The following is a 17937-nucleotide window of genomic DNA, read 5'->3' as shown; positions in this document are numbered from 1 at the left end:
CATTATAGTGTTAGAATTAAGAATAATTTTTTAGTTTCCCATTTTCAATTATTTCTTGCCATTTATCCCAGAAATCTGATTGGTAAATGCTATACACCAACATGCCTGCTACAGCTGGGACTTAAAAAAATACATACACAAAAAGATTATGTTATAAATTAAACAGAACCAATTGAAAAGTATTCAAGTTTGCATCATTTTCTATTACAGTGGTTCCTCTAAATTCGATAAAAAAATTTTGGGTTACTGAGTATAGATATGGTAACTGCAGTTGACAAGGATGTCTTAACTGTAAACTGTGTGTTACAAAGTGCACTAAGGAGAGTATTATCTTCCATTAATGGATAAAGATGCATAAAACGTGTATGGCCTATACTTGATTGCTAAAGGTACCACTTCCTGTTGACTTTTTTTTTTTTTTTTAAACTAGATTATCATGGTTGCAATTTCTGCTTAATCTGGAAAAGTTTGTTACTAGTTTGTATCTACCAGATTTGACCTTTTATCAGCATAGGAATTTTTTTTGTATTATTATTTTATAATTGATGTTTAGTGCCAAGAAAGCAGGTGAATACATAGGGATCAGCAAAACTTTAGCCATAATTATGCCTAAAGGTTGGTGATACAATTTTGGATTCTTTGGAGCAATTTTGGATTCAGGAGAGGTTTTTCTATGCAGGGGAGGTTAATAACCACAGAAGAATTTCAGAGTGCACAACCCTTGTCACTGATGGGTATTGTAGCCAATGACTGAATCATGTTCTATTCTTATCAACTAAATACAAGAAGGTACAATTACAATGGACTCAGGAAAACTAATGCTGAGACAGTGCAGGACTGGAAAAACATTGCCTGATGACAAATTCTGGTTCCCACTGTTTCATGCTAATGAGAGGACTGCCGACCAGGCTAGCCGGATGGGTAAAGTGCCTGCCTGGCAACCCAAAGGTCGCGGGTTCGAATCCCGCCTCAGGCTTGGATCAAAGTACTGCAAAAACCTTGGGAGGTGCATTATGGCCACAGAAGCCGATGCGCCAACAACTACCAAAAAAAAAAAAAAAAATGAGAGGACTAGAGCACAGGAAAAAACAGCATGAGTCCATGGGCCCATCCTGCCAGGTGTCAACAATGCAAACTGGTAGTGATTGTAGTGGCAGAGTAATGAGGTAGAGAGTGTTTTCAGGAATACAGGAGCGAATTCAGTCTACTGTGATAGCCTTCCCAGTCACTAGCTTAAATAAAACTGAGCACAAGGGATGGGATATACTTAAATGGGATATACTTAAAGTCCATAAATAGAAACGGTGCAAGAATTTTTGCTGATGCTGTCGAGGCAGTGTTAGGTGGGTCGGAAAACTGCTAGTTGGGGGGGGATACAAGGACTAATAGATTAACAGTAGCCACTGGCAGAGGTGGAAGTGATTCTTGCACTGCTTCTATTCAAATGAGCAGAAGTCTGAAAAACAAGATGCAGGATATTTCAGAGACTGCTGGTAGTCATTGCGTTACAAGTAAACACATGGGTTGTGTTAGGGTAGCTAAGAATAGAAACAGGTGCATGTATACCTGCGTGTACACCAATGCTAGGAGTTTTGGTAAATAAATTTGATGAATTTGAGGTATTGCTCAAAACATCAAAGGCAGATATTGTTGGGATATCAGAGACGTGGTGTCACACAGATATAAGTAATGCGGAACTGGAATTTGGGGAATACAATGCATATAGAAAGGATAGACAGGACAGGAGGGGAGGAGGGGTTATGCTATTAATTAAGAAACACATAAAGTCAAAGGAAGTGAAGCCAGTTGACATCGATGGACAGGGCAGTGTCGAGTCAGTTTGGTGTGACATAAGCATAGGGAAATCAAAATTGAGAGTAGGAGTGTGCTATAGGCCTAATGACTCTGATGAGTATAATAATATATTGTACAGGGAAATAGAGTGGGCCAGTAAATCAGAGAGTCTTATAATGGGGGATTTTAATTTCCCAGATATTGACTGGAATTTGTGGGTTGGTCACTCGCACACTAGCAAGGCTTTTGTGGATTTATTGGATGATTGTTTTCTACATCAGCATGTTCGTGAGGCAACAAGAGGGAGCAATACTCTTGATCTGATTATCAGTAGTGATTCTTCATGCATTAAAAACCTGCAGATAAATGAACCACTAGGTGGCAGTGATCACAGTGTGTTGAAGTGGGATTTACTCAAGGAGGTAACTACCATCAGAGGTAAAGGGAAGGGTTTTTGTTTTCGTAAAGGCGACTATGATGGTCTGAGACAGTATTTAAATTCTATACAGTGGGACCAACTGATGATGTTACCAACAGCAAACTCAAAATGGGAAGCATTCAAGGAACTAATCTTGGTGGCTACCAGGCTTTACATACCAACTAAGAAATATTGTTCAAGGTTTAGGCCTAAATGGTTGTCAGATGGACTAATGAGACATGTGGCAGAGAAGAAAAATGCATGGGATACATACAAATTAATGGGTGACATGGAAGCCTATGATAGATATAAGTTGGTCTGTAACCAAGTCACAAAGGAGATTAGGCAGGCAAAGGCAGACTACGAAAAATCCTTGGCAAAGGATGCAAAGAAAAACAGAAAGGAGTTCTTTACATACTTGAACTCGAGAAGGAAAGGGATGAATCAGATTGGTCCACTGGATATTGATGGTTCAACAGTTGAGGATCCTGCTCAGGTGGCTAACAATCTAAACGAGTATTTTGCATCTACATTCACGCATGAGGAGTTATTCAGGAAGGAGAATGATGCAGGTAAAGTAAACATTGGCAGTGAGCTGGATGATTTTGTAATAACTGAGAGGAAAGTGGAGGAGAGATTGTTGAGGATAAACATAAAAAAGGCACCTGGGGTGGATGGGATCTATCCAGTTATATTAAAGGAGGCAGCAAAGGAAGTATGCAAACCCCTAGCCATAATTATGAGAGCTTCTTTGGACTCAGGGGAGGTACCCATAGACTGGAGATGTGCAAATGTAACCCCAATTCACAAAGGAGGATCAAAGGCTGACAGAAGTAATTATAGACCTGTTAGTTTAACTTCTGTTCCAGGTAAATTAATGGAGGCACTGGTTAAAGAAGCACTGCAGGATCATCTAGACAAGAATTCAGTTATAGCTCAGACGCAGCATGGTTTTGTTAAGGGCAGGTCTTGCCTGACCAATTTGATTGGATACTATGATGTAGTCACAAAAGAACTGGATGCAGGGAATAACTTTGATATTATATATTTGGATCTTAGAAAGGCTTTTGATACTGTTGCACATGGAAGACTGCTGCACAAATTGGAGCAGTGTGGCATTGGAGGCAAATTGCTGCTATGGATAAGGGAATGGTTGAGTGGCAGAAGACAGAGAGTGGTAATCAATGGACACTGCTCAACGTGGACTAATGTTATTAGTGGAGTTCCTCTAGGTTCAGTGTTGGGTCCATTGTTGTTTTCGGTGTTTATGAATGATATTGATGATGGGATATCAAGTTTAATGTCTAAGTTTGCAGATGATACAAAGGTTGGCAGGGTCGTTAAGGACACTACTGACGCTATGCTGCTGCAACAGGATCTGGAAAGGTTGAACAGATGGGCTGAGAGGTGGCAAATGAAGTTTAACATTGACAAATGTAAAGTACTACATATGGGTAACAGTAACCCCAGAGCAATGTATCAACTCTGTGGTACTACACTGAGAGTGGTGGAGAATGAAAAGGACCTGGGGGTAATTGTGCAGGCAGATATGAAGTTCTCTGAGCAGTGCAGACGAGCTGCAAGAGTAGCTCATGGTGTCTTGTCAATGATATACAGGAATTTTTCTAGCAGGGATAAGGAGGTGATTATTCCCTTGTATAAGGCAATGGTTAGGCCATATCTTGAGTACTGTATACAGGTCTGGAGGCCTCATTTCAAGAAGGATGTAGAGCTGCTGGAACGGGTACAGAGAAGGGCAACAAGATTAGTAAATGGAACAAAGGGTTGCTCTTACGAAGAAAGGCTTAAGTTTTGCAAATTACAGAGTCTGGAGACTAGGCACCGGCGAGGTGATCTGATAGAGGTGTATAAGGCTTTGAATGGTTTGAGCATGCTCAATGCCAATGGGATTCTTCATCTTTCTCAGAATAATCACCTCAGAGGGCATAAATTCAAATTGAGGAAGGACGGATGTCGGATAGATGTGCAGAAATTTGCCTTTGGCCAGCGGGTGGTTGGTTGGTGGAACCGACTTCCATCACTTGTTGTTGAAGTTGATAGCCTAAACAAATTTAAAGCTCAACTGGACAGGTATTTCGAACAAACGGAGGGGTGAAATGGGAGAGGGTTTTTTTTTTTTTTTTGGCTGATGCTGAATAAGCTTGCTTTCTTGCATCATATGCCTCTACTAATGCTAATGCTAATGCTAAGTGAAATGAGTTTTTTGGACAGCCGTCCAATTTGCAACATCCATGGGAAACAACTGAGACAACATAGACCAGCATCTCTGTGGCATGCTTTTGACTCTTGTTGAGTCCATACCACAATGAATCCAGCTGTTCTCAAGACTAAATGGGGATCTACTTGTGATTAGGCAGATGTATATAATAAAGTAGCCACTGAGTATATAAACATTGCACTCTACTAATAGTGATATTGCAACTTTAAAATGGAGAAACTGCTGCTGCACCCATCTGGAGTGTCTCTTTTTGGTTCATCTAACATGTATCTGACAGCTCTGGCAACTGTCTAAGATGTGAACTGCATGCAATTACCTAATATTGTAACTGGCTAGGGAATGCTCTCCTAACTTCTGAAAATAGTTGACAAGAAGGTATATTAGGTATAGTGGTGTTTACCAACCTGTGATACAAGGACCACTTGTGGTCTACATTAATTTATAAAAGTGGTCCGTTGTATTTTCTTGCCTTTATATTCATACCATTATTATTATTATTATTATTATTATTATTATTATTATTAGCTATATGGTGCAAGGAAGCCTGAGGCTTATGCTGCACCAGCCAAAAAAAAATTTCTGAATTACCTTAAGAGAGAGAGAGTCAGAAGTAGAAGGGAATCACCAAGAAAGAGAAGAATGGTGATATCCAACTCAGGACCCTGGGTGTGCCAAGCCCATACTCACCAGATGTGAGTCCCTGGGGTACATATCACTTATTGTATTTAAAAAATAGTTTATAATGCACGTATAGTTTTTGTAGTCTCTAGCGTCTACCTCATATACAGAAGTGGTCCATGATTTCCACCTTAAATATAAAAGTGGTCCATATCTGTGGTAAAAAAAAAGTTGAGAAACACCAAGGTATATCTGATTTACCCTTAGTATGGGGGTAGTCAGATTTAGTTCCAGAAATATGCTATTCAGATAAACATTCCTACTGCACATATCAGCTTCTGTAGTTGAATTCCAGTAAGCGTATTTGCATTAGGCTTGCATAAATAAATGTTGGATTAATTTATTGATTTATTAATCTATTAATTTATACCATTATGAGTATGTATCACTGTATTTAAAAAAGAGTTATTAAAATAATGCATATACAGTAAAAGTCCGAAAATCCGGACTGCTCGGGGACTGGGTTGATCTGGATTTTCCGGATTCTCAGGCAGTACTTTTAAAATTCAAATTTAAGATGGAATAAAGAAGAGAAGACCAGATAAATTTTGACAGTTCATTCATTAGCAAACAAAGCATGATTCATTTATCAAAATGAGCAGTTTTAAAGAAAAATAAAGTCAACACCTGACAAAGATGTAAACAAAAATTTTCACCACAAAAAAAAAGAGAGCATGTAATACTTGAAATTGTGTTGAAAAATGAACAATGTAAAAGAAAAATACAGTATATAAATGAAAGCAGAAGATGCATATTTTATATAAATTAATTATTTGTTTTCAGTTTATTAATGAAACATTTTCATATAAAATACAAAGTTCAAAAAAACAAACAAAATATTTATTCGTTCTTTTCCATGATTACTGTTGCATCTGTTGCACTGCTTGTGGATGGAACACTTGCTTCTACTCAATCTGTTGCACTGCTTAATGCTTCTATTGCTTTCTTTAAATACTTTTGTATATCATCTTGTTTACAACTTTGTAATTTCTCTGTGATAAAATTATTAGCACCATGTGTGCATGCGTGACGTCTCGAAGACTGAAGATATGCTTCTGTTCCATAAATTTAATAAACGTTTCAATGGACTTTTCTGCAGTAGCTCAAGATATCTTTTCTTCTTCAACTTTGTTATTTTCTTCACCAGATTCTTCTGAATAATTCTCTTCTATCTTATCAGGAGTTATAATGCTTTGAATAATTTCCTGATCAGTGAAAGTCGCTGCAACTTCAACATCATCTTAATTGCGTATCCACTTTTCTATGTCATCAGTATTAAAGTTTGCATAGAGGGTTGTCTTCCATACAATATTTAACGGTTTCCATCAGTTCTTTCACTTCAGATGACTTCAGCTTTATGTGAAATTCTTCAAAATCTTCATTTAGATCAGATTGTAGATCTGCAGACATCACGTTCAGCCATAACTTTTGCCACACTCTTAAGAGTTACAGGCTTAACTGCATTCCATGCAGTCGCAAGTGAAAATGTTGCATCTTTGATTGTAAAACTGCATTGAAATTCTGAAGGGTTGACATTCTTATGCATCATTTTCATTATAAAATCATTTTTATAGTGACATTTAAAGTTCCTAATGACTCCTTGATCCATGGGTTGAATTAATGGTGTTATGTTTAGTGGCAAGTAACATGCAAAAATATTCCCGCAATCAGACACTAATTTTGATTCATGCGGGTGGGCCCTACAGTTGTTGAGAAGTAGCAGGCACTTTGTATTTGCAGGCTTCCCCAATTTTCTCAAGTTCTGATGAACTGATGGACAAAATCATGAACAAACCAATTGCAAAATATATCTTTGTCCATCCAAGCATTCTTATGGGTTTTATAGGTCACGGGTATGTGACCTATGAAAATTGCAATTCCTTTAAAGGCCCATGGGCGCTGAAATTTGCCAATCACCAAAAGCTTAATTTTATGCTGACCTGAAGCATTAGTACACATAAGAATGGTTACTCTTTCCTTATTAAACTTAAACTCTGTTGGATTTCGTTCTTGGTTTCCAGCCAAGATTTTTGTGGGCAAACACTTCTAGTAAATGGCTGTTTCATCAGCATTATAATACAATAATACTATATTCTGTTGCTGTTTGCGTATCAGCTGACTGTCTTTCTCCACCAATAGCTAACTGTCTAATACCATGACGAGTCTTGAAATTCCTAAGCCATCCATCACTAAATGTGCACTCTGATTCAATGTTCATTTGCTCTTAAAAAGACCTTGCTTTGGCAATAACCATTGGCCCAGAAATTTCCATACCTTCCGATTGTTTTAACAAAAACCATTCGTACAACACTTTATCGAGATTCTCTAATTTTGGCCAATGTAAACTTTTTCTCTCAGCAATTTTATTGTAAGGCTCACATGAGGCTGTAAATTCTAGAATTTTATTCTTTGCCTTTCTCATATTGTAAATTGTAGACTTTCCGATGTATGTTTCCATTAGAACAGCATTGCTCACACCACTTTCTAGTTTCTTAATTATTTCAGGTTTGTCACTCAATTTTAACATGTTCTTCTTTTTCTTCACACCATGAAGTTTATCTATTTTAGGAGCCATTATTACGGGCTTGTAAATATGTATGGTATATATGATAAATCGAAAGAGTAGGACAAAAATTATAGCGTTGCCATGGTTTGATTGCTCGTTTCAAAATGGCAACTGCAAGCTTGCTTGTCTTCGCTGGGCATCTGTGGTGCTCACACATGCGCACGCACACACACAAAAGTCCACTAAATTTAAAAAGTTTGTGAGTTTTCAAAAAGTCTGGATTCTCGGGTAGTCAGGATTTCTGGCATCCGGATTTTCGGACTTTTACTGTATATGGTTTAAAATTTTTTGTGGTCCGCAGTCTCTACCTTGAATCAAAGAGATACAAAGGGTACTAGGAAAGTTTTGCAATATGACGCAACAATGAATCACAGGAAGCTGCTTGTTGCTGCATTTTGAGACATGTTCATACGTGCATAGTAGCCGCCGCGCCAAGTCGATGGGCTCAGTTATTCATTAGTAGTGAGAGTGTAAAGTGCTTGCGATGGCATCGTGGTCACGAAATGAGATAAGGACAGTTTTGCGGTATAATTTCGTGCGTGGTTTAACCATAGACCAGTGCTTAGAAGAAATGACTCTTGCACTAGATGATGATTGTCCACATCGTACAACGATATTCAGGTGGTATAGAGAATTCCAAAGGGGAAATTTCACTCTGGAGGATTCTGAGAGGCCGGGAAGGCCACGAACGTCAGTTACGGAGGAAAACGTTACTGCTGTGAGGAAAATGCTTGACGAAAACAGGCGAGTGACCTACCAACAGATAGAGGATACTTTGGGCCTAAATGCACCAGCAATTCGTTCGATTCTGCAAGATCATTTGCACGTGAAGAAACTTTGTTCTCTCTGGGTGCCGCATCAACTGACTGAAGAGCAGGTGACACGACGTGTGACTTGGTGCCGGGAGATGTTAAAAAAGTTTGATAAGGGACAATCTCGGTATGTGAACAACATCGTGACAGGTGACGAGACTTGGCTGTACTATTACGATCTGCCGACCAAGGCTCAAAACAAAGTTTGGGTCTTTGATGATGACGACACACCCGTAATTGTCAGAAAATCCCGATCTGTAAAGAAGAAAATGATAGCTGTATTTTTCAAATCGAGTGGAATTGTGGAACGTGTCGTTTTGGACACGCAGAAGACAGTCACAGCTAAGTGGTATACTGAACAATGCCTGCCTAAAGTCATTGGATCTATGAAGAACCTGCGGCCAAAGTCAAGAATGGACACCTGGTACCTCCATCACGATAATGCTCCAGGTCACCGCGCCAAAGCCTGCACCGAATATTTGACCACGACAGGACTGAAACTTCTCGAGCACCCTCCCTACAGTTCAGACCTTGCTCCCTGCGACTTTGCACTGTTCCCGCATGTGAAAATGAAGCTAAAAGGGAGGCGGTTTTCCAGTGATGAGGACCTTCTACGGGCTTGGGACAACGAGTGTGCTTTACTCCCTAGTGAAACTTGGCAGAACTGGTTTAAAGATTGGTTTCGGAGGATGGAGAGGTGTATTGAATGTAGAGGAAATTACTTTGAAAAAATTAAATAAACAAAGCTGTATTGCAAAACTTTCCTAGTACCCTTTGTATATGTAAATTGGATGGAAAGAAGAAAGGCTAAAAATTTAAGTTTCACAGTTGAGTGATAGTACCTTTCTCCTCATATGAAGCAGGGGTTCATTCAATTCTAATACAGATTATGGAATGCTGATGTTCTAAAAGTTTCATGATATTCTGAGACTGTTATACTTTTCCTGGTAGGGTCATATATACCAGAGCATCATAATTTAAGCAGAATCTGATTAAAGCTTGGTATATAAGGGGCATATCTGTCTGTCATGTCATGGTAGAGATGAAGTAAATTTAAAGAGTTTATAAACATTATACATGACACATTGATGATTGTTCAACTAGCATTGTTTCAGGATGTGGTACTTGTTTTTTACAGGATTGAATGGTAGCAGATTTTTGTCCATAGAAATAGGTGCTAGTATGCAGTATCCATAGTCCTGTTTTATTGTTCATGACTATGATACTGAAATGAGCTATTATTGACTATTTATGGCTATCACAACTCAACACTGATTTTGTTTATGCAGGATAAACCATTGTCATAGGAAGATAAATACTTTATTATTATTATTAACCATATAGTGCAAGGAAGCCTGAGGCTTATGCTACACCAGCCAAAAAAAGAATTTCTGAGTTACCCTGTGAGAGAGAGAGAGAGAGAGAGAGAGAGAGAGAGAGTCAAAAATAGAAGTAATCTCCAAGAAAGAGAGCAATGACGATATCCAGCTCAGAACCCTGGGTGTGCCAAGCCCATACTCACCAGATGTGGGCCCCTTAGGTAAATGAATAAGTTTGGTGGCTAAGTAGAAAAATGGTGATGATTGTAATACACGTACAGGATCATCAGAAAAGATTTAATTTGAATTGGCTATATTTAAGTAGTAGTAGTGGCATGTGATGCAAGAAAGCAAATGTATGAGCTTATGCAGCATCAGCCAAAAAAAAAAAAAAAAAAAACACACCATTCCCTCCAAATGCCTGTCCAGTTCCTCCTTAAATTTATTCAACCTATCAACTTCCACAACGACAGATGGAAGTTTGTTCCAACAATTAACCACCCGCTGACTAAAGGCAAATTTCCGAACATCTATTCTACATCTGTCTTTTCTTAATTTGAATTTATGCCCCCTTAGGTTCGTAATCTGAACAAGTGGAAGGATCCCATCAGAATTCAGCGGGCTGCACCCATTCAAGGCCTTATACACCTCAATCAGATCACCGCGCAGGTGCCTATTCTCCAGCCACTGCAATTTGCAGAACTTAAGCCTCTCTTGATAAGAGGATCCCTTCATTCCCCCTCACCAATCTTGTTGCCCTTCTCTGTACATGCTCAAGTAAATCTACATCCTTCCTAAAATGAGGCCTTCAGACCTGTACGCAGTACTCAAGGCGTGGCCTGACCTTTGCCTTATACAGAGGGATAATCACCTCCTTTTCCCTGCTAGCAAAATTCCTATATATCATTGACAAAACTCCATGACCTGCCCTGGCAGCCTGTCTGCATTGCTCAGAAAACTTCATATCTGCCTGCACAATTACTCCCAGGTCTTTTTCATTTTCTACCACCTTAAGTGTAGTACCACACAGTTGGTACGTTTCTCTTGGTTACTTCTACCCATATGCAGTACTTTGCATTTGTCAAGGTTAAACTTCAGTTGCCACTTCTTAGCCCATCTGCCCAAATTATCTAGATCCTGTTGCAGTAGCACAGTGCCATTACTGTCATTAACAACTCTGCCAACCTTTGTATCATCTGCAAACTTCGACATTAAGCCTGATATACCTTCATCAATATCACTGATAAATATACAAAACAACAGTGGACCTAACACCAAACCCTGTGGGACTCCACTAATAACATTAGTCCAAGAAGAGCAGCACCCATTGATTACCACCCTCTGTCTTCTCCCACTTAACCATCCTTTTATCCATTGTAGCAACTTACCCTTAATACCATTCTGCTCCAATTTGTACAATAGTCTTCCATGCGCAACAGTGTCAAAAGCTTTCCTGAAATCCAAATATATGATATCAAAATTATTTTTTGCATCCAGTTCCTTTGTAACCACATCATAATATCCTATCAAATTTGTCAGACAAGACTATCCCTTAACAAACCCATGCTGTGTCTGAATTATTGCTGCAGTCTTGTCTAGATGATCCTGCAATGCATCTTTAACCAGTGACTCCATTATTTCACCAGGAACAGAAGTTAAACTAACTGGTCTGTAATTACCTCCCCTGAGTCCAATGATGCTCTCATAATTATAGCTAATGGTTTGCTAAGTTGCTTTGCCGCCTCCTTTAATATAACTGGATAGTTCCCATCCACCCCAGGTGCTTTTCTTACGTTTAACTTCAACAATTTCTCTTCCACTTTGCCAGTTATTACAAAATCATTAAGTATCCTGCTACAATTTGATAACCTTCTGCCATTTTCAAACCTTAATAATTCCTCATGTGTGAATGTAGATGCAAAATACTCATTCAGTTTGTTTGCTATCTGAGTAGAATCATCAACAGTCGAACCATCGATGTCAAGTGGACCAATCAGATTCATCCCCTTCCTTTTAGAGTTTATATAAATAAAGAAATCCTTGCTGGTTTTCTTAGCATCTTTTGCCAAGGATTTCTCGTAATCTGCCTTCGCCTGCCTAACCTCCTTTGTGACCTGATTACAGATTAACTTATATCTGCCATAGGCTTCTGAGTCGCTTGATAATTTATATGCATCCCATGCATTTTTCTTTTCTGTTACGAGTCTCATTAGTTCATTTGACAACCATTTAGGCCTAAACCTTGAACAATATTTCTTAATAGGTATGAAACTTTTAGTAGCTTCCACGATTAATTCCTTGAATGCTTCCCACTTAGAATTTACTGTTGGTAACATCGTCAGTTGATCCCACTGTACAGAATTTAAAAACTGTCAGAGACCACTGTACTCGCCTTTACGGAAGCAAAACCCTTTCCTTTACCCCTGATGGTAATTAAATCTTTAAGTAAATCCCACGTCAATACACTGTGATCACTGCCACCTAGTGGTTCTTTTATCTGCAAATTCCTAATACATGAATGATCACTGCTGATAACCAGATCAAGAGTATTACTTTCTCTGGTTGCCTCTCGAACATGCTGCTGCAGAAAACAATCATCCAATAAATCCACAAAAGTCTGACTAGTGTGTGAGTGGCCAACCCACAAGTTCCAGTCAATATCTGGGAAGTTAAAATCCCCCATTATAAGACATTCCGATTTACTAGCCCACTCTATTTCTCTGTACAATTGTTCATTGTACTCATTCAAGTCATTAGGCCTATAACACACTCCTATTCTTATTTTTGCTTTTGCAGTGCTTATGTCACACCAAACTGACTCAACAGTGCACTGTTCATCTATATCAACTGGATGCACTTCTTTTGATTTTATGTTTTACTTTATTAACAGCATAACACCTCCTCCCTTCCTATCCTGTCTATCCTTTCTGTACACATTGTACTTCCCAAATTCCAGTTCGGCATTCCTTATATCTGTGTGACACCACGTCTCCGATATCCCAACAATATCCACCTTTGATGTCTTGACCAACACTTCAAATTCATCAAATTTATCACTCTAAGTGTTTAACTTAGAGTGATAAATTTAGTGTCAGAGAAGATGTAAAACTTGAGAGTTTATTACTGATCTATAATGCTCTTTAGCAGAAAAAATTCTGTAAAAATTTGTGAACTTCTAAAAAATTAAGTGTATTAAAATCTGAAGTTTACAAAACTATCCTAAGTGTTCTGATAAAAGATATTTGCAATATCTAATTAAAAAACTTACATCGAGATGGTTTATGTCCAAAAATTCCTGTGCTGAAAGATGGAACACGGATACTTCCAGCAATATCATTACCAATACCAAACACCGAACCAGCAGATGCTATAAGTGCAGCATCTCCTCCTAAAGCATGGGTAAAACAAAGAATTTATAAAAATTATTGTAGAATCTTTTAAAGTTTACCTTAATATTAATACTATACCATTTTAAAATTTCTTGATTATTTCAAATCGTGAGCCCTTAAATTCTTTCCTTACTTATAAATAAATAAATAAATTTTCTGTTTATACTCCGGCACGACAACCAAGTCAGTAGAGTTCACAATAAATCGTCAATACAAATATTTATCGTATTTAGTAGTCACGGGCTTGAGCCCCGGTCCACTCAAGGAATGCGTACTATGCACTCTCGCTCCTAACCACTGGGCTACGTCAGGCCTTATGCTAAATGAGAAATTATTAGTAAATTATTAAGAGGAGTTTACCTCAATATAGTACGTAGAACACTTCCGTATGATACCCTCCAGAAATTAAAACGGAAAAAACGAAAAAGTCGACAACTTACCGGTACATTAAAGTAAAATATAAATAATTAAATAATCAATTTAACACAATTCAAAATCAATTTAAAACAATTAAAATTCAAATTAATGCAATTAAAAGAATCTAACGAAAATATTCAAAACGATTTTCCTTCCTGAAGCTGACAATGCTTTTCGACCGACTGTCGTGATCACAGGAATGAAAATTACCGAATCAGGATAAACCTGCAACTTAAATAGTGATTATATGTCTTCGCGCATGCGCATAAAGGTCCACGCATCGGAGATCAAATATGGCCGCCGAACATTAACAGAATTCTCGTGTAATTTCAACGGTTTCTGCAATTAATAGTCACGTATGATTACGTTGAACGTTAAGTATTTTGGCCTCGTTAAATAAAAAAGTATGTTTTTCGTTAATGGCATGAAAGGGTAATTCTGACGCTGCTGAACGAGAAGCACGAACTCAGGCTTCGTGTTGATTTACATGAATATTAAGAGAAAACCGCATCAAACCTTGGTAAGACGAGTTGCAATCACCGCAAGAAATCTTGTATACCAGATCATTAATTTGTGTTGCGAACGCCGAAAGAACCGAGCGATTGTTCAGTATAGTGTGTAACTTCCGTATAGGCCTAGCTATAATTTTAAATTCGGTATCTTTAAAGAATCTGTTAAGCTGTTTGTGCCACTGTTCAATATATGGGACAGAAATAAAGTATTTTTTGATATTACTATTGTTGATTGGTGTAGTATTTTGTATCCTATCCTTAGCTTGTACCCTAATTCGATTTATTGTGTTAATGGGATAACCCCTGTTTAAGAATCTGCTAGTTAATATTTGTATTTCTGAGTCCAAAGCAGAATCCGTTGTTGAATATTTATAGGCATTTAGAAATTGATTAAAGATAATCGATCTTTTGTAGGTGAACGGGTGATAACTATTATAATGTAGAAGCATACCGGTGTTTGTGGGTTTTCGATAGATGCTAAATTGTATTTTGTTCGAGTCCCGGGTAAGCGTGAAATTTAGAAAGTTTAATGACTTTGTATCCGTATCTTCCCTTTCCAATGTAAATTTGAGTCTAGAATGAATATTATTAAATGAATGTAAAATGTCTTGGATAGTACTACTATCGGTAATAACTAGAACATCGTCGAAATACCTCCCATAGTATGTGATACGGGGACGAAAAGGTGTCAAATGTATCTGCTCAATCGTTGAGAGATAGATCTCTGACATTAAGCCACTCAGGCTCAAACCCATTGGTAATCCAAAAATTTGTTTGTACACCTTGTCTCGAAAGGTGCTGTAGTTAGCCTCAACTAACAGTTTAATTAAGTGAAAAATTTCCTTAATAGGCAGCTTCGTATAATTAATCGGTGTCGAGTTTTTATTTAACATGTCCCAAATAATATCTAATGTGTATTCAATGTTTACATTCGTATATAATGAGGTAACATCTAGTGAGAATAATTGTCATTGTCGCCGAGTCTACAGTCTTTAAGATTATTAAATAATGTATCCATTAATCCATTAATTTAATAATATTATTATCAACGTAGAACATATTGAGTATTACAGCTCTGATTCATACTAGCTAAATGAGAAAAGAATCAGCTAAAACAGGGGATGGGGACAGTATACTAAATTTGTGAATTCATTAAAAATGCTTGCCTTACATTAGCAGAGCATAATTCCCCAAACATATCCCCTTTTTACTGGGACACCTTGTATATGACTTTATATATCTTATCTTTTTACTGCCCCAATCTTAAAAGGAACATGATCCACTGCTCTATTATGTGAAACATTTTTGATTTTATTCTAGTATTTATTGTTTTCACTTTGTGAAGAGGTTCATACTCTACCGTTGAAAAATATGATTACTGAGAGAGAAAACTTTTACATAAATATTATAAAATTTAAAATATAAAGAGCCTGTAATTGTGTAGGATAATATATTCGAATGAAAGATGGTTATATCACAGGCATTTTTCACATTTATCCCCCAAGGGGTAAATCTCTCTCTCCCAATTTGTTTGAAAATGTTAGTTACCCATATCTGCTCATTCCCCTTCCATCCTCATCACACCCACTCTTCCATTTCTCCCTTTAATGTTTAAATTATTACTATTCAACTTTTTTTTTTTTTTTTTTTTTTTTTTAGCTAAAACATTATAACATATATCAATTAACACATAAAGTAGGCGTGGTTATTCAAGGTAAATACGAGGGGAATCAAAAAGTTCATACCGTGACTCAGATAAAACATCAGTAGGAAGATGCCATTTTTAATATAAGTTGTCTACATATTCAATAACTAACATGTGAAATTTCATTCCTGTAGGTATACCAGAGGTGGAGCCTGGAATCTGAGGAAGGATGCTATGATTGACAAAGTGGAGTATCAAGCAGTGATCAAGTTCCTGCATTTGCAGGGCAAGAAAGCTCAGGAAATTGACGAAGAAAAAAGCTGTGTATGGGCAGAATTGGCCAACCTATGACACTGTAAAAAGTGGAAATGAGATTTCCAGTGCAGTTGCACAAGTGTCTTTGATGAGTCAAGAGAAGGAAGGCCATCAACATCCACAATCAGATGGTTGCAAAGGTTGAGCAGCTGATGCTTGTGACAGACATGTGACAATTCATTTCATTGCAAATGAAAACAACTGCCATCACTTTGCTGGCTGATACTAAAATCCTGGATGGAAATATCTTTGAATCGTGTTCAGAGATGCTTCCATTTAAAACAATGTAGCTGTATATGAACAACCACACAGAATGCTACTGCACATGTGCTAACTAGAAACTATTAGCAATATGGGGAATTTAAATGAAACTTACTGTGTGACCTGGGGTTATGAACCAAGGAGTATGACTTCTCAATCACCCACAAAAATAATTCAAGCTATTATTATTGTGGCAATTATAGGTATTGCAGAAAACAGCATCATATTATAAATTATCTAGTGCCATTTAACCTTACAGTACCCCTTTTTTTTTTTTTTTTTTGATTTAACATATAGTTTTTAGGTTGAAAAAAATTTATGTTAGAAATCAATAAAAATCTTGTAGTACATAATTCAATACTGCAGGCAATGTTTGTTTTAATTATTATTCAAATAATTTCTAATAATAGGAATAAAAATAACAACAGTAAGCATAGCACTTAGAATGTTTTTTGGAGAAAAACCATTCTTATGTTCCTCACTGAAATGATTTTGGGAAAAACATAAGAATAGATCACTTTTAAATGAGAAATAAAAAAATAATAATAAAAATAGAGAGATTATCATAGATCATACCAGTGCTTCCACCTGGAACTCGTGTAGTGTTGTATGGGTTTTTTGTACGACCATAAATATTATTTGAAGATTCAAACCACATGCACAGTTCTGGGATATTTGTAACTGCTACAGGGATAGCTCCAGCTTTCCGCATTGCTGCAACTGAATCAGCATCCTTCTCTGCAAGGCAGTCTTTTCTATTTATGGATCCTGACGAAACATGTAGACCTGAAAAATACAACAAAGACATTTTACCCATTCACCCAAAAAAAAAATAGGAGGGGTGGGGGAGGACTGAATTCAAATTCAAAACTTATAATTATATATTTTTGCAAATACTAATATCTGCAAGAGTGTATTCCAAGTGAATAAAGATATTTTAATTAACACATTCACTGCTTTTGTACACATAAGCATAAAGCAGCACTAGCAGTGATGTGCCACAATGCATATAAGCAGCCATTCTTCAGCAATTGCCGACCGGGCTAGCCGAGTGGGTAAAGTACCTGCCCGGCAACCCAAAGGTCGCGGGTTCGATTCCCGCCTCGGGCTTGGATCAAAGTACTGAAAAAACCTTGGGAGGTGCAATATGGCCACAGAAGCTGATGCGCCAACAACTACCAAATCAAATCAAAAATCAATCTTCAGCAATTAACCAATGAGTGCTGTAAACACTCATTAGTTAATTGCACAATTTAATTAATTGATGCACAGTTTTATTTGTTCTTTGCTTGTGTTAATGTCGGTTTATGTAAAGGAATAAACTTTTTATTTAAGATTTATTCTGATTTACAGCTTAACACAAAAGTAAGAAATAAACAGAAGATTTATTTATTAATTATAAAACGAGTTTTTTTCATTTTTTTTTTTGGTGACTCTGATATAGCAATAACAGACACAAATTATTTGTTTTGGGGGTTTCTTTGGTGCGTCAACCACTCTGGTTATATTTCACTAGTTCCTACCATATTTGTCATCTATTTATCATGCATTACGTCTTGTGTTTATGGGTAA

General features: G+C 37.3%; 1 protein-coding gene across 1 annotated transcript in view; it reads right to left on the bottom strand.

Moving 5' to 3' along the window:
* LOC150081276 (fatty-acid amide hydrolase 2-A-like) overlaps positions 1 to 17937 on the bottom strand; it is an 86732-nt gene that overhangs the window by 25467 nt on the left and 43328 nt on the right. Inside the window, exons 5-6 of the mRNA XM_090379481.1 lie at positions 16942 to 17151; positions 13095 to 13214 (exon numbers count right to left, since the gene is read on the bottom strand). Coding sequence (XP_090235607.1) covers positions 13095 to 13214; positions 16942 to 17151 — 330 coding nt within the window. The remainder of the gene's footprint in view (positions 1 to 13094; positions 13215 to 16941; positions 17152 to 17937) is intronic.

The sequence above is a fragment of the Mastigoproctus giganteus genome, chromosome 8 (genome assembly GCF_048544385.1).
Source record: "Mastigoproctus giganteus isolate SK-2022 chromosome 8, ASM4854438v1, whole genome shotgun sequence".
Classification (NCBI taxonomy): domain Eukaryota; kingdom Metazoa; phylum Arthropoda; class Arachnida; order Uropygi; family Thelyphonidae; genus Mastigoproctus; species Mastigoproctus giganteus.
This window is presented reverse-complemented; position numbering and strand designations above follow the sequence as displayed.